At 39.2% G+C, this 26423-nt stretch overlaps 1 protein-coding gene across 1 annotated transcript in view; it reads left to right on the forward strand.

Moving 5' to 3' along the window:
* Positions 1-26214, forward strand: part of MEI4 (meiotic double-stranded break formation protein 4) — a 158704-nt gene extending 132490 nt beyond the window's left edge. Inside the window, exon 5 of the mRNA XM_040551737.1 lies at positions 25757-26214. Coding sequence (XP_040407671.1) covers positions 25757-25912 — 156 coding nt within the window. The 3' untranslated portion in view covers positions 25913-26214. The remainder of the gene's footprint in view (positions 1-25756) is intronic.
* The last annotated feature ends 209 nt before the right edge of the window (positions 26215-26423 follow it).

Genomic DNA, 26423 nt, shown 5'->3' on the forward strand with positions numbered 1-26423 from the left:
CTTAAGATTTGTGTGTTTACTTCAAATCTGCCTGGGACCCATCACACCCTCCCTGGCATTACCTTTTCCCTGTCACTTTCTGGCTTTTGGTTGTTTGGTGTTGGGGAAGGTTTTCTTGTTTTTTTCTGCCACTTTTAATACTTTCTCTCCCTCTGCCTTTTAACGTGGCAAAAGAAATTAAATATTTTTTTTTCTTTTCTTTTCAGTAAGTAATAAGGGTTGAAGGGATTCCTTATTGTTGTATTCCTTATTATTCTTTAAACACAGGTGGCCATTGGCCTTCAGGATCCTAAGAGGTGAATCTGGAGCACTGTGGATTCACACTTTGGGACACAAGTATGCAAGCCCCACTTCAATACCAACTGAGGTGCTCAAGTATTTTTGCGGGCATTGCTGGTTATTTATTGCAAACCGGAAGCAAAAGTGACAATAACCAAAGAGAAGTGTACTTGCCCGTACTATTTCCTTTCGTTGGAGAGTTCATATGTGTTTAATGTCTTCTGACATTAGCTTGTGTTCACACGGATGGCTGCATAACAAACAGCCCAACAGATGGGGCAATGGGAGCAGAGACACTCGAAGCCCTGTGACTCTGAGGGTCTGGGACAACAAGGCAAAGCAGCCAATGAAAAATGTAGCAGAAACAAAGCTTTTCTATTCTGTTCAACAGAATAAATTGCATCCCTCCCAGACATAAATTCTTTTAAGAAGGAATTTTAAGAAGAAAACAGCTTTTTTTTTTTTTTTTTTTTTTAACAGACATTTTCTGTGTATTTGTGTATGAATGCATTAGCTATATGAATCTATTTTTCTTTCAAAATTCAGTGTGGAAAATTCCTGTAGCTGCAGGTACTTTTCTGCCTCTGAGTCAGAAGATCCACTGAGATGTAATATTCGTTTCATTAGACTCATCAGTGTTAATGCTGTTCAGCTCCATTTAATGAAAACAGTAAATTAGCATGTGCACCAGCTCTCTCTCACTGACTAATTGATATATGATGAAAGTTCCCATGTTACCAGCTAGTACATCTTCAAGGAGAGTAACTAGAAGCAGTGGCTTAAGGGGTTTTAAAAATGTATGTTTTTAATGATAGCAATAGCCAGCATATGCTATTTAAGAGATAAAAGCAAAATAAACAATTGGTACTGTTTGATGACAAAAACCTGTCCGTTTCATTTTCTGCCCTGGGATTCTGAGTAGTTATTGTTCAGTCAGAGGAAGTATGTGGAAAAAAAAAGCATCGTATCTTAAAAAAAAAAAAAAAAGTAATGGATTGGTGTGAACAGAAAGCAGCTTTACTAATTTTGTAGCTAAACTGATCTGCTCAAATTGCAAGATATCTCTGACCAGATCTTGCAGCATGTGAGGCACCAACACCATTGAAACTATTCAAGGCACCAAGTTACTGACAAGTCACATTTTCTTTGTCTAGTAGGTCTGCAGCTGTGAGATGCTGCCAACCTGCGAGATAAAAAGCTAGGGGTCATAATAATTGCGTTTTCTGAGTTCACGTGTGCTGGGAAACACACTGCTTTTTCAAGACAAACTGGAAAAATTGGACTGGACTGTCACAGTGCTGTGCACAAATAGTCCTAGCAATGACTTGCAGGAACTAAACAGCATGGTAGATAGTTTTTAGTGAACTATGAGATAACTTAATAAATTCCAATTTTTTATTTTATTAACGCCAAACTGATTTTCTCCCAATTATTTTTTAACAAGCATTTCAGTGTTGCTACTCTCCATATGGACAAGGCAAAAATCCTGTCCCATACACAGATGGACCAAGTAGTGAAATTATTATAAGGCAAACAAAATTATTTAAATGGAGACCTGATTGTGGTCTGTAGTTCTTGATTATCTAAGTTGACAAAGTGTTTTTCTCTTATGTGATAGCAATTATCGTGAGACACTAGTGTCCTATTTTGTTTCTTAGTTCTTCCTTATTATGTATTTTTGAATGAATGTTACGTGCTCTTGAACTAAATGTGAGAGGATTGTATCAAAACAAACAAACAAAAAAAGGAGGTATCTTTAAAAGACTTGTATATATTTTAAGTCTTTTCATGAAGTGTATAATCTACCACTTTACTACCAAGGTAGAAGGTGGGCTGGTATAGTGTGTGCTGCTGCTCTCCAGATATACTAATTTTTTCTCTTTATTTTCAATGATTCCAGAAGAATTTTATGTTGTGGAGGACTATATTGATTCCATTTTAAGATGTAGGCTTTTTGAGTACTACATCATATTTGTCTATATCATACTTACTTGTCGAGCCATAAACTAGATATTTGAGTGATATTTCCCATTGCTGAAATTTAAAAGGTCTATTTGTGAAGACTAATGAAAGTGGCTAAGTGCATGACTGCTTCAGGTCTTACATTGGCTTCTCTTCATAGACTTCATGCTGAATTACTACTGAGCAAAAAGCCACTGCAATGATATTTTTAAAGATTCATATTCTTCTATACTTTGAAAGAGATCAATGATGTGGTGGTAAAAGATATGAAGGAAGACATTTTGTTATCTATGTCCTCCTTTAACTGCTAGGCCCAGTGATAACTTTTCCTTTTATTTAAAACACTACTCATGTAACGGTTGTGGACTGTGGCTTTTTTCTCACAATTAGAATCTCTAAATATGTTAGACTCTGGCAGCAGCAATATTTTTTTTCATTTTTTTTAGCTGCCTTCTTATGGAACTGCTGGGACAAAATACAACATAGGCTTCCTTTTATTTTCTTCTGCTTTATATTTTAAGTTTGCAAAGGCTTAGGAAATACCCAAAGACTTTCTAGATAAGATGAAAACTCCAGGATCTAGAGCTTCCTTGGAAGGATTTTGAGTGTTTCATCCCTACCCTGTGCAGATCCCTGGCCCTAGCCTGCATCATCGATGCCCTAGCTTTGAAATAACTGATTAATTACTTCTGTGTTGCCCAGGGCCCAGGCAGGAGCTGTGTAACTGATGTTGCAGCTTGCTAATGGAGTAGTGACAAACAAGACCTTACCTGTGATTATTTTACTTCTTAGCCCAAAAGTAGCATTATAAATTGTGAGATTCCCAGTTCTAATTGAGCCACAACAAAGTCTGCTAGAGGAAAAAATGGATTTCCAAGTGACTCGCCTTTCCTCATCCTGATCCAGGGATGCATTCCTGTGTAATGCAACATCTTCCCTACTCAAACCACATTTAATTGTATTAGAGAATTTAACAGCTGAATAAACAGTTGATAATCATCTCAAGGACAAGAAAATAGTCTCTTAAGACTTTCTTCTTTTGTATGTAGTCAGATAACAGTGCATCCAGTCCAGTACTAACAGTATACTGTCCAAGGACAGTGTCTCCACCACCTCCCTGGGCAACCTGTGCTGTCTGAAGGGAGGATGCTTTTCCTTGTCTGCTAGCTGTGAGCCTGAGCTGCCGAGTAGAGTCCCTGCAGAGAGCCAGAGAGCCTGCATTTACAGATCATGTATAGCCTGCACATCCCCCTCTTTGAGAACTTCCAGGTGTCTTTCCGATAAATCCTTTGCTTAATATAACCTGTTTTCAAGCAACCTTTAATAATAAAAGTACAGAGATAGAACCCTTTTACTTTTTATCTTTTTACTAACTTATGGTTGTGTAAATTATAATATTCAGGAACACTACAATCCTATGAATTTTTATAAATATTTAAAACTGTTACACTCTATTTTAATTTTTCCTACATATTAGAAATGCAACAGACTATAAACTAAGTTTATACTACATGTTTGAATATTGTATGTTCATAAATGTCGTGGGTTTGGCTGGGATAGTTAATTTTCCTCATAGAGGCTCATATGATGCTGTGTTTTGGATGTGTGATGAAAATAGTGGTAATAACATACCAATGTTTTTAGCTGTTGCAGAGCAGCACTTACCTCATGCTGCCCTGCCAGTGAGGAGCTGGGGGTGCACCAGGAGCTGGGAGGGGACACAGCCAGGGCAGCTGGCCCAGGCTGGCCAAAGGGATGTCCCATACCAGGAGGTGTCATGCTCAGCAATAAAACTGGGGTAAAGAAGGAGGGGAGGGGGGACCATTGATGGTGTGATGGCATTTGTCTTCCCAGGGAACCATTACCCATGATGAGTCCTGCTGTCCTGGAAGTGGGTGAACATCTGCTTGCTGATGGGAAATGGCAAATGATTTCCTTGTTTTGCCTTGCTTGCGTATGCAGCTTTTGCTTGGCCTAGTAAACTGCCTGTATCTCAGCCCATGAGTTCTTGCACTTTTATCTTTCTGATTCTCTCATCTATCCCACCTGGGGAAAGCGAGCAAGTGGCTGTGTGGTGCTGAGCTGCCTGTTAGGGCTAAACCACAACAAAGTTATTTGGACTAAAGTGAGTGAAATAAACTACCTAATACAAATGCAGTGATTTGCCTTGACATAGCTTCCTGATTCACTGGCATTTTACACAAGTGCAGGAAAACAATGACACACGTTTCAGATTGTTCATGAAGGTTAACAATCATCAGGTCAAAACTGTTGTTTTGGAAGCTAAATAAACTTTGATGGTAGATAGGGAACAGTATCAGATTTTGAGGTTATTTTTTTTTATCTTTTCGGGTCATGTTTTTTATTTCTTTGTGTTATGGATCTCTTTTTCCTATATCTTGTAATGCAACCTAGTCATATAGGTACTGGGAATGGAGTATGGGTTTATTTTCCTCCAGACTCTCTCTTGTACAAATCATATTTAACTTACTTCAGTTGTCTATACATGGTAACAAAAATTAAAAGATACCCTAAATAAGTCCTCAATTAGTGTCCTATCTGCTGCTATCTCACATTAAATAAATAAATAAATAAATGTAGTTAATGCAAACAAAACAAAAACAAAGCACAAAAACACACTCTGAAGTGCTTAAACTATGTCCTTCTTTTCTTGCTTATTTTATTGCTGTCCTCAAAATAATTCTGCTTTCCCATTATGCAGTTTCCTCTTGCCAGTTCTTCACAATCAATAACCAGGTAAGAAACTGGCAATTTTGTTTCTTTGTAGTTGTCACTACCAGTTTCTTTTAAATAAAATGCCTCTTCTTGACCAAGCAGTGTGCAGGATGGGTACCCAATACTGTATATACAATACACAATACCCAAGACTGTAAACAAAGACTCTGAGGGGAAAAAAAGAAAAAAATAAATAAAAATAAAAAAGGCTAGGACTGTAGATAACTTATGTAGGTTCGAGAATTTAAAGAAAGAAGCAGTCATTAGCCTGGGTTAGCTTCTTCTATTGCAGAAAATCAGACCATTTCACATACTTTGTCTCATAATGAGCCATACTTTTAGTCTGATTTAAAGTAGTCTTTTAGAAGGCATCCAGTCATGACATGAAGGCATCTAGAGATATAGAACCCACGTGTTCTGTAAGCTACCCTGTATGTTTAAACATGTACACAGAATTTCAATTGATTTTTTTTATTTTTCTTTTTGAGGTTGGCTATTGCTTTTTGCTGTGTTCTTCTCTTCCTTTATGAGATTAGCACATTTCATATAATATTTTCTTTGATGCTAATCAAGTTATGTCTCGTTCTTCATTCTTAGAGACTGAACAAACTGCACTCTGAAGCATGACAAAGGGGATGAAATGTACGGTGTGAAGATGACACAGATGTATCCAGTATTGAGAAGGAGAGGGAGAGCCATGTGGTGTGTGTGGGGGGTGCTGGTGGTGGGGGGAAGATGTGACAAAAACTTCACAAGGTAATTGTGGGCGTTGGGAACAGAAAGCCAACTGCCTATACCCCTGAGAGGTGCATACACAGTGTTTGGTTCACATGGGTTTCTCTGTAGAAGAGCAAGAAGCATAGCTCAGGGGAGATGCCCAGTGTTATGGATTAATTAACCCTGGGTGGAAGTCTTAATGGCAGATATCAAGGGCCTTAGGTCTTGCTTTACTACAGTGGCAAATAATGGAAAAATAGAATGAACAAAATGGGAGAGACTAAGATAAAGCACTGGAGAATTTAAAAGACAAGAAATGTGTGCATTTTGGAAGCCCAGCTTCCTGACAGGCGCTAATAATTACGGGATGAGAGAGGCTAACAGTGATCCTTAATCACCAGTCAGACCACTGATGGCTATTAAACAAATGACCCCAGTTAGTAAGATAGACAACTTACCATGTCTGGGAGTCAATGGAGTCAAAAAGAGGGTTTAAATTTATTTAGCTCTCGGTAGCATGACTGGAGAAAGGTAGTTAAGTATGACTTATGGCTTCTTTCCACGTACTGCTACCTGTAGCAGCAGATATTTTAATAAACTTCAGTAGGAAGAAAATAAAATGGATTTTGTGAAAATACCTGAGGTGTTTTGAAGATACTGGGATCCAAGGAAATATATTTTATGGCAAACATCCCTGTAATGCAAAGAAGCAGGGGACTTGTAAGTATGTAATGAATATAGAACAGGCTTGAGGAAATAAGGTTGGTGAATCTAAGCAAACTGTGTGCCTTGAAATGTAAAACAAGCAAAGTATATTTCTTCTACACAACAGCGAGCTGTAGTATGCATTTATTAGCTGTAGAATAGCTGAACTCCCCATGGTGTTAAGTGCCAACCCCCTGAAGGAATGAAATGTTTTGATTGAAAAGAAATGGGCACTTCACACAGCACAACCAAGCCCATTAACAGCCAGTTTGCTCTCCTGCGGGCAGTTCTTCCCTCTTGGTCAGGGCTGCAGGGACTTTAACTCCTGGAAGTTGCAGAAAAGAGCACTCTCAGTCTGCTGTTCTCCCAGCCAAATCTGTATCAACATAACTGGGATTTTTCTCCTAGGAAAGCTCAACATTTAAACATCTCTGTGTTGTTCTCAGAGAGAGAAATCCTCAGCTAACCACTGCTATCTTTACCCATTTCTTCCCTTGGTAAACCTGAGCAGCTTCAGTGACAAGTGTTGCTGTTGTTTTTATGATTGACCTCATCTTACTGTGCTGGGGACCTGGAGGATCACCTGGCCTGGGATGTAGGAAATAAAGTTAGACTGTTGCTACAAGCTCCGCCTGAGCCCTTACGGGAGGAAAATATCTTTTTATCTTAACAGAAATCTAACATAAGCACTTGGACAGGTGCTTATCACAAGACACCAGCTCTGAGTCTTCACTGTGCTTCCTGGGCTCTGCTTGGGATGGGGATTGTCGCTGGGCTTGTAAATGCCCTTTGTGCCCTTGAGGAACTGCCTGGGATTTTTGCCTTTCCATCCCATCCACCTCTATGAGTCATTAGGATTTCCTCACCGTCTTTTCTCACTTTCTCTGAGTGGCCAAGCCAGTTCTTTATCTTCCCACCCTGATGGGAACCCTTACTGGTTTGAGTCTTTTAGTCAGGTGCACGTAGCTGTGTTGGGATCTCCATGACCTGCTAATCAGCGTGCCATCACTACACTCTGCTCCTACAGCTCTTCTGTTCCTGCTGCCCCCACATCCAGACCTGTCTCTGTCCATGCCAATGTTAACATTTCTGTTGCAATTCTCTAAAATACTTGACAGAGATATTCAGTGACCTGTGTCCTCACTGCTACCATCCTGGATTATTATGAAGTGAAATGAAAGTTCAGATTCAATCTTACCCAGCTGTGTAATTTCTAATAACTCAAAATGTATCATTCAGTGTCTGTCTTTGAAAAAATCAAGTTGTTAATGATTTGAAATGAAGAATACTTCAGGAAAAATGTTAAGCTGCAATGAATGCATATAGTGGGAGGAAGCAGAAAATGTCTGGGTTCAGTGAACCACTTCATTTACATGTTTGCTCTGGTACATGTTATGGTGATACTGCAAAATAGCTTGGGCTTGATATTTTCCATGATTATTCTTATCCCAGGCATATGGATGCATCTTTTCAGGGTATTTAGAGCTGTTTGGTTTTGTTGTTTTTCAATTTTTGAAACATAGATTAATGTAGTTTTCTCTAAGTTTTCTCAGCCAGAAAAAAAATGCACTGCAGTGCATAACTGGTACAGATGCTTAGCTATCTAAACAGAACTTAAAGAGCAAAAGCTGCAGCCTTGCTCATTAAGGATTTTTGTGTAAATATAATGTTGATACATAAAGAAAAATCAATTCAAACTTTTAAGGGTCCATGAGTTAAACAAATCAAGTAGAATCAATAGTTTAGCCATATAAAAATCTAGTTAGTAAAAAAATATTTGGATGTTTTATCTGGTGTAATTTCTATATGCATTTACATATTTATAACTACTCTACTAGTATTTCTTCCTGTAATGCTACTGTGCTATAACAGAAAATAGCTTCTAAAACGTAATACCATACAGCTTCTATGGCCACGGCTGAATGTTCTCTCAGTAGCAGTGTGAGATGTTTGACATTAGTTTAGAATGCAGTGTCATTTCCCAGGAGTTATGGGTTAATTCTGAAAAAAATTAAATAACCCTCAGATACATGTTGTATAAATGGTTCTTCACTCATCCATATTCAAAACAAGACTTTTAAAAGAGGCTCCTTGTAGCTCATATCTGCAAGTGTGATCTCAGGGAAAAATAATTGCATTCAAAATTGCAGTTACACAGCTACAGGGAAAAGTTTAAAAAGTCTGCCTCTTTAAACAAATCATCTTGCATTTGAAATTTATTTTCAGCCTCCCAGGTGGTTATCTTTGTCAGTGTTTCAGGAAGCAAAATAATATATATGAGCCAATAGGCACTGGAAAATAGAGGCCTCCTGTAAAGACAAACTACTGTGTATGTAAACATCTCAAGCAGTGCCAATATAAGTGGAAGTGTGTTGAAAAGCATTTTTATTGTATGCCAGACAGTCTCAGATAATTATTTTCTAAAATTTCATAAGGAATAATATTATTCCATTTCATGGGATTTAAGCATCCACTTTATTTTTTGTTAAATATGTTTTTTGCAAAGCTGTACTGCACCTCTAGGTACTCTTGGAGAACAGCGGAGATGTCTTAAATTCCCTTAAAATCAAGAACCTCTTGAACATCTACATCACCTCAGAAAACTGCAAGAGTTCACAAAATATTCTCATCTTATGAGAGCAAGTACATAATTCATTTTGAACAAAGGGCAGCAATTAACAAATCCATGTTTTTTAGATGAAAATAAATGGAAATAATTTGTTTGGACGTACAGGTCCCTCAGGTATTCAATATGAACAATATGAACACCTTTGATTAGATGGATTTCCTTCTTTTTTCTTCTGAAGACTCTGGGCCAGATCCTTTACTCCCGGGGCGGCGGGGGGGGGGGGGGGGGAGAGTGCATCTGACACCTTTTTTTCCTTCTATACCTCTTTTTTTTTTTTTTTTTTTTCCCAAAGACAGACTCAGCATTGTAAGTCCCATGCTAGAATTTATCACACTTTTAAATTAGTTTTCCAGACTTTAGCCAATTTGTGTTCCCCAATATCTGTCTGGCAGTGCGTCAGTCTGACAATGCAGAGCAAGCCCTTCATATTTGCATGACGTGAGTAATACAATGAAAATAGATGTGTGGAGTAGAAAGGGCCTGCGTGTAGAATATTGGATACAAATCGCAGAGCTGCATCCCAGGTCTGACAACAGAGAAACAAAATGTCTTGCTGCAGGTCCAGCAGCTGGAGCATGAGACCTGTGAGTTGTCCCCCCAGGCCAGGTCTGCAGTCACTGCCTCTGTCTCCTTCTATTCATGCAACATGCTTGGAAATGCATTTGTCATGGTAAGGAGAGAGCAGTGGTACCTGAAGGTAAGGATTAGGACGAGGTGCCAGCAGCTTCTGTTTTACTGAATAAGGTTATGTATATGTGGTGGTTTTACTGAGGTGGGCAGCTGAGCTCCACCACAACCACTGTCTCACTCAAACTCCTCAAAGGAAAAGAAATAGAATGAAAAGGGCTCAAGGGTTGAGCTAAGGACAGGGAGATCACTCAACAATTATCATCATGGGCAAAAACAGACTCAGCATAGCGAGATTAATATAATTTATTGCCTATCACTAGCAGACTAGAGCCGTGAAAAACTAAAACAAGCTAAAACCACTTCCCTCCATCCACCCTCTTCCACCTCCGCCCCCAAAGCAGCACAGAGGAACAGGGAATTGGGACTGCGGTCAGTCCCTGACGGTTTGTCTCTGCTGCTCCTTCATGGTCACTCCCTGCCCCTGCTTCATGTGGGGTCCCTCCCACAGGATGCCGTCCTTCCCGAACTGAGCCTGCGGGGGCTGCCCAGAGACAGCAGCTCTTCAAGAACTGCTCCCACACGGCTCCGTACCACGGGGTCCATCCCCCAGGAGCAAACTGCTCCAGCACGGGTGTTGTGGTTTAGCCCGGCTGGCAGTCAAACACCACACAGCCGTTTGCTCACCCTCCCCCCTCCCTCTCCGGGATGGGGGAGAGAAACGGGAAAGTGAAGCCTGTGAGTTGAGATAAAGACAGTTTATTAAGACAGGGAAAAGAATAACAACAATAATAATAATAATAATAGTATTAATAGTAATAATGTGTACGAAATAAGTGATGCACAATGCAATTGCTCACCACCCGTTGACCGATGCCCAGCCTATCCCCGAGCAGCCGGCCCCCCCTCCACCCCGGCTAGCCATCCCTATATATTGTTCAGCATGACCTCAGATGGTATGGAATACCCCTTTGGCCAGTTTGGGTCAGCTGTCCTGGGTCTGTCCCCTCCCAGCTTCTGCTGCATCCCTAGCCTGCTCGCTAGCAGGACAGAGAGAGGCTGTCCTTGGCTTGGTGTAAGCACTGCTCTACAACAATTAAAACATCAGCATGTTATCAGCGCTCTTCTCATTCTAATCCAAAACATAGCACCCTGCCAGCCACTAGGAGGAAAATTAACTCTGTCCTAACTGAAACCAGGACAACGGGTCCCCCACGGGCGGCAGCTCTCCCCAGACCCCCTGCTCCTGCGTGGGCTCCTCTCCACGGGCTGCAGCTCCGGCCTGGGGCCTGCTCCTGCGGGGGCTCTCCATGGGCCGCAGCCTCCTCCAGGCCACATCCACCTGCTCCACCGGGGGCTCCTCCACGGGCTGCAGCGTGGAGATCTGCTCCATGTGGGACCCATGGGCCAGCCTGCTCCACCAGGGGCCTCTCCACAGGCCCCAGGGGAACTGCTGCTGCGTGCCTGGAGCACCTCCTGCCCTCCTTCTGCACTGACCTTGGGGTCTGCAGGGCTGGTTCTCACTCCTCTCTCCCAGCTGCTGTTGTGTAGCAGTTTTTTTTTCCCTTTCTTACGTCTGCTCTCACAGAGGCACCATCAGCATCTCTTACTGGCTTGGCTCTAGACAGTGGCGGGTGCCTTTGGAGCCAGCTGAAACTGGCCCTTATCTAACACCGGGCAGCTTCTGGATTCTTCTCACATAAGCCACCCCTTCAGTCCCCACTACCAAAAACTTGCCATGTAAAACCCGCTACAGTAGATGACAAAATATACATCCTTCACGCTGTTTTTCCTTAGTATGGAACAATGTGTTACAAACCTTAGCATAAATCTATTAATACAGAAGGTTGAAAACTGTCTATTATACAAAGCTTATTCACAAGGAATAGGAAAGAGATGGAGATTGGGACATGTGGGTTATCTGTACACTTGTTTATAAAGAGAGGGAAATTAAATATATAAAAGATGAAAGCTTGAGGTTTATACCCAGGAAGACTTTGGGAAGTACAGGTGACAAAGAGAACTGGGTATATATTGCCAGTTTGTAAACTCCCCTTACTGAGCAGTCTGATCTTTCTGTCCTGTGTTGGCCATTGTTTCATTGTTTTCCAAAAAAAAAAAAAAAGGAAGGAAGGAATGGGTGGCAGAAAATTCACAACCACAAATTTGAGACTTCACATCTTCAAAAAATAAGAAAAATCTCTTGGCAGTTGTTCCTTTTGGTTTATTGTTTACTGTTCATGTAAGCAATAATTATTTTTGTTGATGAACTTGATTTTATCACAAAAGCTGAACCATGCATAATTTAAATGTAGATTATTGCCAAGTGCAACTTTGGTCTGATTTAGGGCAGGTAATTGCATAGTCACAGCAACATAGTCCCCAGAGTAAGTATTCTAAACTCGAAAGAAATTGAAAAATGTTGTAGAATGACATCTCAAGACAAAATTTAAACTTTTTTGTATTTTTTTTTGTATTTCTGTTTGTACAATGCATGATGAAGAAAGAGGAAACCTGGTGGTATGATAAAGCTGTGAAAGGTTATTGGGTATCATATAATTACTGCTCTTTGTCCTTGGATAACTGAAACATATCTTTCAATTCAATTACACTTTTTATTCTATAATTTTGTAACATAATCATTGTCCAGGTATTCAATTGACATTGATACTTCTCCACCCTATATTAACACCTGTCATTTGTAAACTTTACATAATTTGAGCCTATTTTTCAGTACCTGGGCCAAATACCTCAAGTCAGTCAAAGAGAAATTGAATAGCAAAAAAAAGTGCACAGCGTATTTTTCTTTCTTTTGAATAAAAGTTTAATAACCAGATTGTTAACTGCTGTTCAAACACTGCACAATCTGTTTAAATATTGAAGTTTTTATTCCGCTAACACTAGTTTTCTATATTAAGGTAACCCTCATGAAAGACTTGACATCTCTTTATTACAGACAGTTTTCAATAAAAGTGCTTTAAAGACTGTAATAATGCTAACAGCTTCATATATACATTTTCTGCCAATGTAAAAGAAAGAATTTTAGATGAAAAATCCTTTTTTAATAAAAAAATTAAGTCTTTGTACCCTGGAATGATAAAAACATTCAATGAAGTTCTTTTCTGATAGCACCATGAAGAATTCTTTTCTTAGTGTATTGGAACGTAGTGGAAAATCTTTTCTTAGCCTTTAGTTAAGTAATATCACTATGCACTATAATTATAATAATTTCATGATGTGTTCTTTGATTTTAAAGCTATGTGTTCTTATTGCCTTTTGGCAATATTTTCAGTTCAGAATAATAGTTTAAGGACATAATAATAGAGATATCCACTTACATAGGCCATCTCTAGAGATTTCTGGTTGATCCATAGACTCTATCTCTCTGCAAGAGAGAAGTCCTTTGCAAGCTTTGCAAGTCCTTCGAGACCAAATAGTAACAACTGTGAATTGCCGCTGTATGACTACCCATCCTGGCAGTAACATTGCTTGCAAAATCTCCATTCTTTTCTAGTCCATGAGATTGTGAGAATTGTTTTCCAAGAGTGGACTGAACATTAATGGTGATGTCTGTAAACAACCTAAAACAACACTCTGAGGGGAGTGTAAATAAACCAGGAGCTCATTAAATGAAATAAAGTGCTAATACTGGAGGACTGACAATGACATTGCTCTATTCAGGAGTCCAGTCCGTCATCTGGACTCCAGAAGTTTTGCCTGAGGCAGGGCTAGAAATATCTTGCACAAGATTTACTACACAACTGTACAGCACAAGGTTCTGAGAGAAATGCATCTAAATACAAAAGAATCATTTAAGACACTGGATGGGACAGCATCTTTCAAGAAGGAGATGGCACAAAACTTATGTGCTTCTCTTACTGATAGCACTGGCTTAAGTTCCAATGTCCATCCACAGAAGGAAAATGGTCCTTAGCAGAAAATATGGGCCACCATATAGAATATGAATTGTCTTGTTCATGAACAGAAAACACAGGTAGCAGCCAAACTTTCCACACGTACAGTTTAGAGTTTTTTATGCCAGTGCACGTAGAACCCTCAGGGTTTTCCCAGTTCCCAAGAAATGAACAGTTATTTATTGGTTATTTACCCTCACTGAAGATAAAAGGATATCAATCTCATAGAGATTGAAATTTCAAAATAAAGGATGGTTTAATGCATTCTGTGGTTTTGACTGACAGTGCTTGTGACTTGGGCTAAGAAATCTCTAGACTCAGAAATGTTATTGCAGGTGCTATTTCCTTGTTTGGGTAAGATTTAGATGTGATAGAAAGTTGACACAAAATGTAATCACAATTTATATAAACCTAACATGTTTATACAATTTCGGATTGTTGGATTTTGTCCGAACGAAGGTTCTGACAAAGGTATGTCTGCAAGCCTATGGTAGGTAACAGTAAAAGGACTGCAAAACAAATTAAATGAGTAGGATGCTAGTTTGCAGGATGCCTGTGTTTCACTGCATGAATAAGGTCTTCAGCAGTATGAAACAAGGGAAGGAAATACCTGAGATATATGTCCAGCACCCATGTCTTGCAGAGCAGATACAGTGAATAGACAGAGCGAATTGGAGTATTGTGCCATAGTTATATCAGTTCTTTCTATTCTGGAGTATTTATTGTCTATGCCTGTAAACACAGTTTCCATGAATATCAGGAGTAAATAGCATACGTCTTTTAACATTTCTCTGGCTGTGTGTTCCTCATCTCAAGTCTTTGGTTAAAACTTTTGGTTGCATTTGCTGAAGTGCTAGGAATATCTTGCAACAGCTGAAACCCACTGGAACCAGGTAGCCTTGAACAAAGGAGGTTTTAATTAATGAGATCTCTGACAAATGAGTATTAAAATAGTCCCAACTCATTGTAATAATATCCATAGCTAGGAGATATTATTTTTAAAAGCCTTTGTGTCTTGTTTCTAGTCCTTCTACTAGGTTGTGCTCATGCCTGAGAAAACTGACTGCAATTTGTAAAACCTTCAGACACTGAAACAAGCACCACAGGGAGGGAAAATTAAATAAATAAATAAATGAATAAGAGGAAATTAATATCTCTGCCTTCAGAAAATGGTTTGAATACGGCATGGAATATGTGGGGAACACCAACTAGACAGAGAAGAAATTTTAAAATACTGAAATGCTGTATATGAAGCAAACAGAATGTCTTTTGCTGAAATGGGAAGGGGTCCCCTATAAAGCAAATGTGATCTTGTATTTGTTGGCTACATTCCCAAAGGCAGCCTTAATTTTTGCATTTTCTGACTGTTGAATACTTCTCAACCTTTATAGCATTCTTTTAACTTAAGAGATTTTTTCCTTTTCGTTCAATAATATTTAAAATGCAGTTATTTAAAGAAGCTTGAATGAGGCTGTGCCTAAAGGGCAACTAATATCAACTAATAAAATGGTGCAGAATATAAAATATTCTTTTTTCATATCATCTGTTATTTATGGTATTTTTCAGAATCAGCAGTAAATTAGTGATATTGAAATATCCTTGCAGGATGGTTACTTAAAGAAAAATAAAATATACCTTGGTACAACTGGAGATGTAAAAATCAACCAAAAGCTAGAGCCATCAAAGTATTTCCACAGATACAATTCTGTGTGAAATATGAGTCCTCTGTACTACCAATAAGCTGTTCTTTTGGGCTCTGAATGTGCCTGAAATCTAATGTGCCCCAAGTCTATCTCTGGACACACACAGAAGCACCTCTGCCCAGCTGGTGTTGACTGTGTGCTGACATACAGCTCATATACAGCCTTAAAAGAGTATGGAAACTAGTGACCCTTCCAGACATTCCCTCTCATTGGTGTTCCCTAGCTGCCTTGAAACACCACAATGGGATACTCGATGGAAAACAGAAGATGCCTTGGAGTGCCTACAGTAGTCTGTTTACCAAGAGCTGGTGCTGAGGATAGAGACTGAAGTTCAACACCCTTCCCTGCCTAACTCCTATGTGGAGTGGACTTTCCACTGGAGTGGAAACTCCTCCTACTCCTGAAAAAGCTTTAACTGAAGCTTTATATACATATCCAAAAAAGCATGTATATGTGAATACATACCTGTATATATATATATATGTATATATACATATTGTACTCAAGTTCTTGTCTATTTTCCCAAAAGCATGACTAGATTCCTTGATGTTCAACTCAAGATCAAATCCTCTTCTCCAACTGAAATCTTTTTCTCCAGAACTGTGACCCACTCCCATCCAGCCTGTCCACATGGCTTTACTGAACACTCAGTATACTATTCTTAAGTTCACACAGTCATCTTAAACTCTAACCCTGTTCTGTATTCTTTCATTGCTCCCACTTCAGTGTCATCTGCAGACTTCATTCTGCTGTATAAGTTCTTAGCAGATACATGGGGTAATACTCATCTCATGAGAGAGAGACCTCTACAAAGCTCATTGGTGCATCTCCTATTTTGACAAAGAGCCATTAATTACTACTTCTAGTGGTTTTCAAATACTCCAGGTTTACTTTCACTCATCAGAATCTGGATCTGACAATTTTTCCCTAATTTGCTTTCAGGAATATCATATAAAGCTGTCAAATTTTGCTAAAGTCAGAATATGACATCTTTTATTTTTTCTTTATCCACAAAGCCTATTATTCTGTCAAGTAGCTCTTAAACCAAATTTACTGTTTCTAAACTGGCTGCTTTATATCTTCTTGTCATCATCTAGGTGCCTACAAATTACAGCTTGTGAAAGGTGCAACACTCTCCCTCATCACCTCCATTGTATTCACAGCATTTGGTCTTTATTATCAGGTCTACAGTTTCTATGCTGTAAATAATTCAAGGACTACTCCTTGGCTACATGTAGCAGGTAAACCTGTTGCAAGTCTATGAACCTAATGAGGTAGCATAGAGAATCTGCAGCTTTTGTTTATCTGTTTTTTGACAATTTTTCATTGAGCTAACTTGAAGCAAACAGAAGTGCATCTCTACTTAAATATTTGATCAAATGTAGACACACCCAAAGCTGCAGTACCCAGGGATGGATAACAGGTGACTATCCAGTGTGTTCCTCCTACCGCTGTCTATTCTGACAATAAAAACATATATGTTTCTCTGAAGTCCAAGTGTGCCAATGTTATATTAGGACACCACTTTGTGCACAATTTTGGCAGACAACTCTTGGTGTAAATAAATTACAGTCTAAGTATATAAAAAATAGGTAGATACAGAGCAACAAAGACAAGGAAAAATTACCTGAAAATGATAGGATGTAATGTAAAGATTATTATCATTAAAAATTAAAAGTAGAGGAGTGTTGCAGCATAAGCTGACTGATGGTGATGGTAGTAGCTGTCATTGTGAAATATTAGTAGTTAGTGGTACAAAAGGGAAAAGCTTAAAAGGAAAAAAGGAACCGGGTAATATTTATTGTTCTGGAGAACAAGTAAGCAATGTGGAATGCAATGAAGAGCATAACATAATCAGAACAACGCTGAGAAATGATCTCAGCAGTAATATGGGCATGCTGAAAATACTTGAACAAAGCAAGGCTGCATTTGGCAAGATCAGCAGTAATCACATTTCTTCAGTGTTGCAGTAATCAACATTGACATGCTAAGAACTGAGATAAGGATCTGACTTGTGTTGACACAAAAGTCATGCAAAAGAATCAGCAAAGTCAAGCTATAACCCAGATTAAATATAAAGACATAAAAATTGAATGTGGGGCATGTAACCAGCATATAAAATCAGGGGAGGGAAGGCAAGAACCAGTCAAGCATAAAATAAGAGGGAAGGATAAAGTGGGGGGAGGGGAAAGGATAAAAGGGGGAGACTCACACTTTAACATTTCTTTTGGGGTGATCTTTAAGCCCAGAGATAGGAACAGGAAAACCTTAAATACATTCTCCATACCTAGGGCATTTTATTCAGATGTAATGTAATTACATTTTTGCATATCATATGAGATGGTCCTCTGAGGAGAGGTGGACTCAGTTGAAACTAGACAAGGTTGCTGTTGAGCAACAAAAACAGCTTATTGAGATATGTCAGCAGCAAGAGGAAAATGTTAGCTAGCTGCTGAATGGGGCAACCCAGTGATGGAGGATGTGGAAAAGACTGAGGTATTCAGTGCATACTTTGCCTCAGTTTTTACTGGCAAAGTCTACTTTCATGCCTTCCAGGTCTCCATGATTTGTGACAGTGTAGGGGGAAGAGCAGTACCAACTAGAGCAGGGGAGTATTGAGTTAGAGGACAGTTAAGAGTAAACTGGACGTGCAGAAGGCAAAATGACCTGATAGGATTCATATGAGGAAGCTCGGGGAGCTGGCCAATATCACTGTGAGGCCACTCTGTCATCTTTGGAACTGTTAGTAAAAAGGTTGCTGAGGTCTCCAACAATAGATCAAAGACCAATGTATGTTTGTCCTTGAGAAAGCCAAGAAGGAGGATCCACAGAACTTTAGCTGTTCACCCTAGCTTGGTGTCTGGGAATGCTGTGAAGCAAGTCCTCCAGGAGGATGTGTCCAGCACATGAAGGTGACTAGGAACAGCCAGCTCATATTTACCAATGGGAAATCATGTGTGACCAACCTGAGTGCTTCCTTCGATGAAATTATGGGCTCAGTGAACAAGAGCATCATGACAGATGCCTTTTATCTTGACTTTTGACAGTCCCACAGCTTCCTTTCAGACAGAATAGGAAGATGTAGACTAGACAAGTGGCCTCTGAGGTGGGTGAAACCTGCCCGGATAATGGCTGTGAGAATGAGAGACTGGCACAGGAGTAAGACCAGTAGAGGACTGGTCTCTTAATAGACGTTCAGTGGCTGGAGCACATGATGTGTGAGGAGAGGCTGAGACAGCTAGGTTTCCTTTGTCTGGAGAAGAGGGGAGTAAGCTGAAGTCAAAAGTAGCTGCTGTCTTTAACAAGTCAAAGGGGAAGAGTAAGAGAAAAAGAGTCAAACTCTTCTCAGAGGTGCACAAAAACAAAACAACAACAAAAAGAAAAGAGGCTGTGGGTACAGGTTGCAGTCAGAAAGAAAAAATATCACAGATAGAATTACCACTAAGCACTGTAACAGGTTTCTCAGAGAGGTTGTGGAGTTTATCTGGACAAGGCTCTGAGCAACCCTAGATAAAATTGAAGTCAGCCCCACTTTGAGCAGAGATAGGGACCATATGACTTGCAGAGGTCTCTTCCAGCACACACAGTTCTAGTATTCTGTACTGAATTTATCACTTCCTCTCAGTGCAGTGCATTCCTCTAAAGTTCAGGGTTAAATTGAGCTTTGTCTCTGATGAATGAACATGATCAAGCTAGACATAAGTGTAACAAAATGATGGTTTAGTAACAACTGAACTCCCTTCATTTTCTGCTATTTATGTCCTTTTCTACTCAATGCCAGCAGTAGCGCCCAGTCTCTTTGTGTTAATTATTGTTACTCACCAGCTGGGTTCCCAGCTCTTCTGGGAATAAAACGGGTAGGTCACAAGAATGACAAATATTTGTAAATTGCATCACCATAGTCCTAAAATGATGTTTCAAGTCTCTAAGACTTGCTCTTATAAATTAGTTTTGCTGTTTTTCATGTTCCTCTCATACCTCTCTTAATTAATTTCAAGCCTGATGCTATCATGCGTAACTTGAATGGCAAGAAAACGGCTTTCTTCTGTGTTTGAAGTCTAAGTGTGCTATATCACAGACCTAGGCAAAACAATAATCAGTATCACTCAACTAAGTGGATGAGCCAAAGGATCCACCTTTATCTGCATAAGGTCAGACATCTCAAAGCAGGTTTCTCCCTTGGGAGGCTCACTGGGACGTCAGACCATGCTGTGCTGTGAAGAGATTCATCACTTACCCTGTAAGTAAAACAAATTGATTAGTTCCTCCATCTTTGGTACATTTTGTCAGGGCACAAAGGGGGCCTGTGAACTGTGGAGTTTCACACTTGTTGAAGTCTTGAGGCTTCACTACAGTCCCGGTGTTTTCTGACTCTACCGTTCCTTTGAGCTGGTCTCCACGTTCTGGCTGTAGTCAGTTTCCAGAAAAGAAGACATGGTTATGGCCTCGTTCAGCTCCCCAGATACTGTGTGTGAGCCCTACCTTTCTGTGTGCAATCTGCAGCTAGTCTGCCTGCTCAGTAGCTCTTCCTTTTCTGATAGCTGGCATGTTTACAAGCTTGGCCAGCATGGACACTGCTTTATAAACCAGTTTGTCATGGCCCTTATTGTGTTGCATGTGTCCTTTATGCTATTCAGCACACAGAAGGATCTAAAAAAATAATGGATCTAATTATTTATTCTGGAGAGTAAGTTCTACTGAATGAGAGAACAGCAATGGCTAATGTGTCCTGCCAGCACTTGGCAAGCTGACCAACCCAGCAAGCTGACTGACCTGCCACATCCCATTGTTCGTCATCATCTACTGAGCAGAGATGCCTTTCAAAACCTCTTTCTGAGCTCTTTATAAGTCCATCTATTTTCATTTCCCTTTACATTTTCTCCCTTAACATCTTTCCTTATTTACAAAGAAAAGAAAAAGAAAAAAAAAAAAGCCACATTTTTCCACAGCTGTACCTCTGGTAAAATGGAAAGTTAAATTATAAAAATTACAATATTCTGGGAGGGATTGGGGAGGGATTGATGGCATGGGGGTGTTGACATTAAGGGATGAAAGTCTTTTCTCCACTGAACCTTCAGATTTATTTTTATTTTTTTTAACAATTTCAGAATATGTACATAGATAAGAATTTTACTAATATTATAACTTAATTACTTATATACATCAACTGTGTGATTTATATCACTTTTCATTTGCATCCCGAGAATCTGCTTTCAAGTTTTGACATAAACATTTCGTTTATGATTCTGTATATTGTATTTGTATGAGGTTTATTAGCTTGCAAATCCAACAGCTAGCTCATCTAACGTCTTATCAACAGTTCACTCAAGTGATTCACATCAGTTCAGACGTCTAACTTTTTTTTTTAAATTATGTTAAGCTTCCTGAATCATTATCTTTATCATATTCTTTTAAGCATTCCTACACTCTGCTATGCTTGAAGGATGACACTATGCTATACAAACATGACTGGCAATTGTTTGTGTAAACAGTGTTTAAAAAATACTTAAAACCTTAAGAAAGGAATTCTAGTATAGCCATTTCTAAGTAAAGGAACACATATTTCTCGAACTTATTCACGTTATAAGGCTGTTGATACTCCTTTCATAAAAAAAAAAAAATGTTTTGTATCTCTGTTCTGAGGTAGTGTCATACATTCATTTACAGATGCTAAATTCACATCACAGAGGCATGCACAATCAAAATGTTAAAGCAAGTCATTGTCACTAAATTAGATGGCCTTGCACCCCCTTTGCTGTTCTTAGTTCAGCGGATGGATCCATGTCTTGTTACTCCCTTATATGGAAAGATAAATGACTTTTTATTGCAGTCTATGGGGAAAACTCAAGAAGCAGGAAGCAGTGGCAAAGGATATCACCGATGTTTCCTAACAGAAGAACCGCCTTTGGTGCTCACTAATAATCATCAGCAACTCTTTAGGCAGAATATGGACTCTAAGAGCATCTCCTCAGAGATGATGGACCTCCTGAATCACCCTGATACACTATGTGTCCTCCAGGGTATTGTAATGAATGCAGTAACAGAAAAAAATATTGGTGGTTCACTAGAAAGAGGTAGTAGAAAAGAACTTTCAGTGGAGGCACAGTCTGGAAAAGTAATTTATTTTCCTGTGTATCTACTAGCGTAGCACATATGCGCTTAAGTGACAAGTTTTCTTGGTTCCTACAGAAACGATCTCTGGTTGTTATTATTTTCATAATACCTCCTTCTAGTGGTTAGTTGAAAGTGCTGTCTACAGGCTATCCTTTCTACTAAGATTCCAAAATCATTACGGTCATTTTTCAGAACAAGGAAATCCATTTTCTATTACCCAAAAGGTGTTAGCTTCATGTGTTTCTGAAAGAGCACGATTGTGGTGGTGGCTAATGGTGAGTGAGTAATTGACCAGAGAAAATTTCTGTATCCAATTTGGTGTGATAAAAAGCTAGTACTGTTCAAAGGAAATATTAAGGACTTTCCCTTTGTACAGAGAACTCATTCTTTGAACAAGTAGTAAATGCAAATAATTCCAAGCCATTTCGTTGAATAATATAAAAAAAATAATAATATAGATGACAGAAAATAGAAGAATAACAAAGAAGATGAAAAAATGTACTGTGTAAAATTTATAAATCATTTCTTACCTGGACAGAGCCCCTGACATAAGAGGTAATAGTCTGCTTAGCTGCTCTGAAGGGAAATTGATCTTAAAATTAATATCAAACCCTTATGAATTAAAACTAAACAACTTTTTCATATCCTATTGACCCCTCCCACATATGAACTGTTATGGCCTGGACTCTTCTTGTTGCCACATGCTGGACTGTGCTGCAAAGCAGCATTGGTGCAGCCCCTCTAAGGGGCTTGGGGGCAGTGAGTGCTGAGGGGAAAATCTCACAGAAAGTCTGTTGAGTCTCTGAATTGCTGCATGCAGTGCTGCAATGCTTTGACGAAGCTCGGTTACATACACTTGGTCTTTGTTGCTCTTGTCTTTTCACTTCCATTCTTGCCAGCCTGGTAGAGACAGCAGTAAATAAAGGTCATATTTCAGATGAACGTATGTCCTCTAATGTGATTGTTCAAATTAATCTTGGTACACTTGTTTTACAGTTATTAAAAGAGGAAGGAACACATGGCCCTCTAACATGAAAAGCATTTCTAGAGACCACAAGTAGAGCAGGCACAAAGTTGTTAAGTAGCAGCAAATCTGACTTGTTCAGCCTCTTCATACAGTGAATTTTTTTTTGCATTTTGTGTTTTGCAATTCATGATTCAGTTTCCAAGGTTGAGAGTACTGTTCTTTTCTTTTACTTAGCAATTGAGCATAAAAAAGCACAGATGAGATACTATATTGCAACATAAATTAGGTTCCCTGATTTGTAGCAAAACATAGTGCTGCAATTTAATATTGCATAAGTGCTGAAGTCCAAAGAAATCACAATCAATTAGCAGAGAATAACATATCCTTGCAAGGTTGTGTATCTCAGTGGTTAAGTAGGAAGAAACACTGAGAGATTTAAATACCTTTGAGGAGGATTTTGATAACTCATTAAACACAAAGGACAGTATAGCAGGAGTGAAAACTGCAAATAAGTTCCCAAATGTAAGCCAGAAGAGAAGAACAACAAATACCCAAGCTGCCACTGAATATAAAGCAGAAAGTCTGATTTCAGTCATCTGGCAGACAGGAGAGCTCAAACAATATATAATTTAATAAAAGGTAGTTATTCCGCAGAATATGACAGAAAGCATACAGGGCAGCTACCAGCCCAGTGCAACAAGCCCTGGCTCAGGGACAAGAATCCCAGTGCACGGGGCACAGGCACAGTTCTCTGCTGAGCACTTCTCTGCTTCTATGTGTCCAACAGGAGGCAAAGGGAGGATAACCAAGATCATCTTCATCCTGAAAAAATCACATCCCTCCTGCCCATGTTGAGCAATGAGACATTTTGTCATTCCTGAGATAGTTCCTTTCATTAACATGCCATGGGGTTGATTTAGCTGGCTGAGACACCTATCTTAGAGCTCCATTTTTGTTTTTCTGGTGAAGCATTTAGCTCAATGCTGCTTCTTCAAACAGTGGAATGTTGTGTTTTGAAGGATTCAAGGAGGGCATCCTTTCTCCTGGAGCTGGATTTTGGGTCAGAGGTAGAAAGAGGTGAAATATTGGCTCCAGTAAAAATCAATGTAAAAGCTTCCCATTAACTTACAGGATTCAGGCTACTATTCATGTGTTGTATTTTCAAAACTGTTACTGACTTGCTTGTGTAACTTGTTTCCTCTTTGCCTCACTTACCATATGCAGAATCAGAGAATAGTCATTGAAACCTTTTGAGGGGCTTTTATCCCTTTATATGAAAAAGGCTATATTATTGCTAAGCATTTTTGTTCTTTTCTTAAGGCCACAATGATTGTTAAGACAGTTATTTATCAATAGGGCTTACTCTTGAAGGCCAGTGCTATAGCACTACCAATAGATATTCATCAAAAAGCTGCATTGTTTTTATTGCAGATCATGTGCAAAAGCTGAGATCTTAAATGCTTGAATAATGGATAAGTATTTTACTTTTTGTTGTTTGTTGTTGTTGTTGTTGTTGTTGTTGTTAGGATTTGCCTTACTGTCTCATTCTCTGAACAAATTCAAAATCTTTTTTGCCAAAATTTTAGCAACATTAAAAACTTACTAGATAGCCACCTCGTGTTTTGACACCTCGCATGATTCATTTAATTCTGTATTCATTTAATCAAGGTCATGTTTGTACAGATAGTAAAACCTGCCTCTGATAACAGATTTTCTGATTGGGGGATTTTTGTCATTTGAATGCACATGAGACCAATAAGAACAATTTTCTTTTTCCACTTCTAGTTTTCTTTGTAATGTTTGATTCAGAAACATCTGAAACTGACTTCTAAATTAGGTACAGTTTGATTGTTCATGCTATTGCTAGGATTATGCAAACATTCACATTACACAAATGGTAAGTTAACTTTAACAAAATGTTTTGTGCCTTCTTCCTCAGTGAAGACAGAGATCTTGATTTTTGCTGTCTTCCATAGAGGATTATAAGTACAGACGGCCCAGTTTGGGGAGACTCTAATCAAAATGGTGGCAGAACTCTGTCTATAAACCACTATCTAATAAAACAGAGATGTAGTGCCGCATGCAGAAAAGAGCATGCTCATGAGCTGTAGAAATGCTTGTCATTGACATCAGAAGTGTTGGTGCTTGAGCTTCTCTTCAGCCTTTCCTGTACCCTGTGTTGCAGTGTAAGTCTTCTCTTTTAAGATGGTGACAGCATTTACATTTGTTGCCCTGAGTCCAAAATGTATATTCATCCCCAAAGAAAACAGAAGACAACTCCAGACAAGTCCAATGTGCCATGATGGGCATAGCATATGGAGCAAAGGAGCCTTCTCTGGTACCCAAGGGAGCCTTGATCCCCAGTCTGCTCCTTGCCACCAGAGCAGGACATGCTGTATACCAGCTGCATACCTGGCTCTGGATTTTGATTGTAGGAATAGCATAGGGGCACATGAATAAGGAATATTTTCATAATCATGCAGCAATACAACTCTCTAATACCCTCTTGGTGATATATATTCTATAGGGTTTGATAATTTGCAATTTAGGATTCAGACTTCTTTTCCTGCCACTAGACTTGTTACTGTAAGTTCTGTACAAGACCCCACTGGAAAATGAGTAAGACCCTGAGCTGGTCCTGCCACACACAGATGGGGAATCTACAGCTCCCCATGCCTGATGCTCTGTTTTGTTCGGGTGAGAGCACAGAGTGAGCCTGTAGCACGGCAGCTGCAACTACACTGTCTATTCTCAAGGATAAATTCACTATGTCTCAACGTGCCACATTATCTAATGGGGGGATGCCACGGACTGCCCCAGTTCTCAAAGTGTTCCCCAGACTATGAAGAAAAGCAGCCTGCCTCACTGCCAAGCCTACAGGATAAAAGCAGCCGTGCAGTTACTCACCTGTTTTCCTTGCCCTGAATCTAGTTACACAGGTTTTTCTCTAGTCAACAGTCCCTGCATGAAGGTTGGAATCAGAATATGGAGACAAGGTAGCCAAGCATCTAGATTTAGTCTAGCAACCCTTGGTGGTTTTAGATCCACCACAACCCTTTCACCTGCTCACATAGACCCCTCCGGTAAAAGTGTTTTGAAAGACTGATCTACCATGGCAGCAATGCTGGGGAGAAAAGTTCTCACAGCAGTTTATACCTTTTGCCTCATCATGTAAAGATCACTTGAGCAGTCCTTATGATTTGTGAACCATTAGTTGCATGTCTGTTAAACCATTAGGAATTGAATCGCATTCACAAGCTGCTTGTTCTTTTTAAGTATTGTTACTTCCTTTTATTGCTTTGTTTCCATTTTATTCCTTTATGTCAAAATTAAACTTCTGGAAACTAAAAGTCTGTGAATTTTTGTTGCTGCTGTTTTAAAGTAACCCTCTACATTTTTCCAGATTCTTTTAACCTATGGACTTAATGGACCTATACTGAATTCTGCTTATGGCACATATTGTAATGCTTCTTTTGGACGGAGCCACCATATTCTCTTACATGGAGCTGAAAGTGATCATAAGCAGCAAGAAAAAGAGCTTGTACAGGATTCAGAGTGAAATAGCGTATTACTAATTCAGTTGTCATACTCATTTACTGCATTACAGCTGTCAGTGAAAGGCAGTCAGAAGTTCATGCTATATGCTATGTTTGTAAATGGTGATGTTATCTCATTATTTTCTGGCCTGTCTGCAATTAACCTTTTATTTTGAAGGTGGTGAAAATGTGCAGTAATAGTATAAAACATTTCAAACGTATTTCAAAGCACATCTTTGTCATTCAGTCATTCATGAGGGAAACAAATTCTTCCGAACTGATTTGTATGCATGCTGGTCATGAATAATTCTTGTCCGTAACATCATGTATTTGAAACAAGGAATAAACTTCATTAATGGATTGTTTGTGTGTCATCATTGTCTGAATTTTGATAGTTCCTGGATCATGAACATAAGTAATGCAAGCAGTAGTAAACTGGTTGAGAGCTCTAAAAAGATCATCCTGCCACTGGAACTGCCTCTGATGAAGACTGGCCAGAGGCTAATTCCAAAATGAAGTCTCTGTATTGCCACT

The sequence above is a fragment of the Cygnus olor genome, chromosome 3 (assembly GCF_009769625.2).
Source record: "Cygnus olor isolate bCygOlo1 chromosome 3, bCygOlo1.pri.v2, whole genome shotgun sequence".
NCBI lineage: Eukaryota > Metazoa > Chordata > Aves > Anseriformes > Anatidae > Cygnus > Cygnus olor.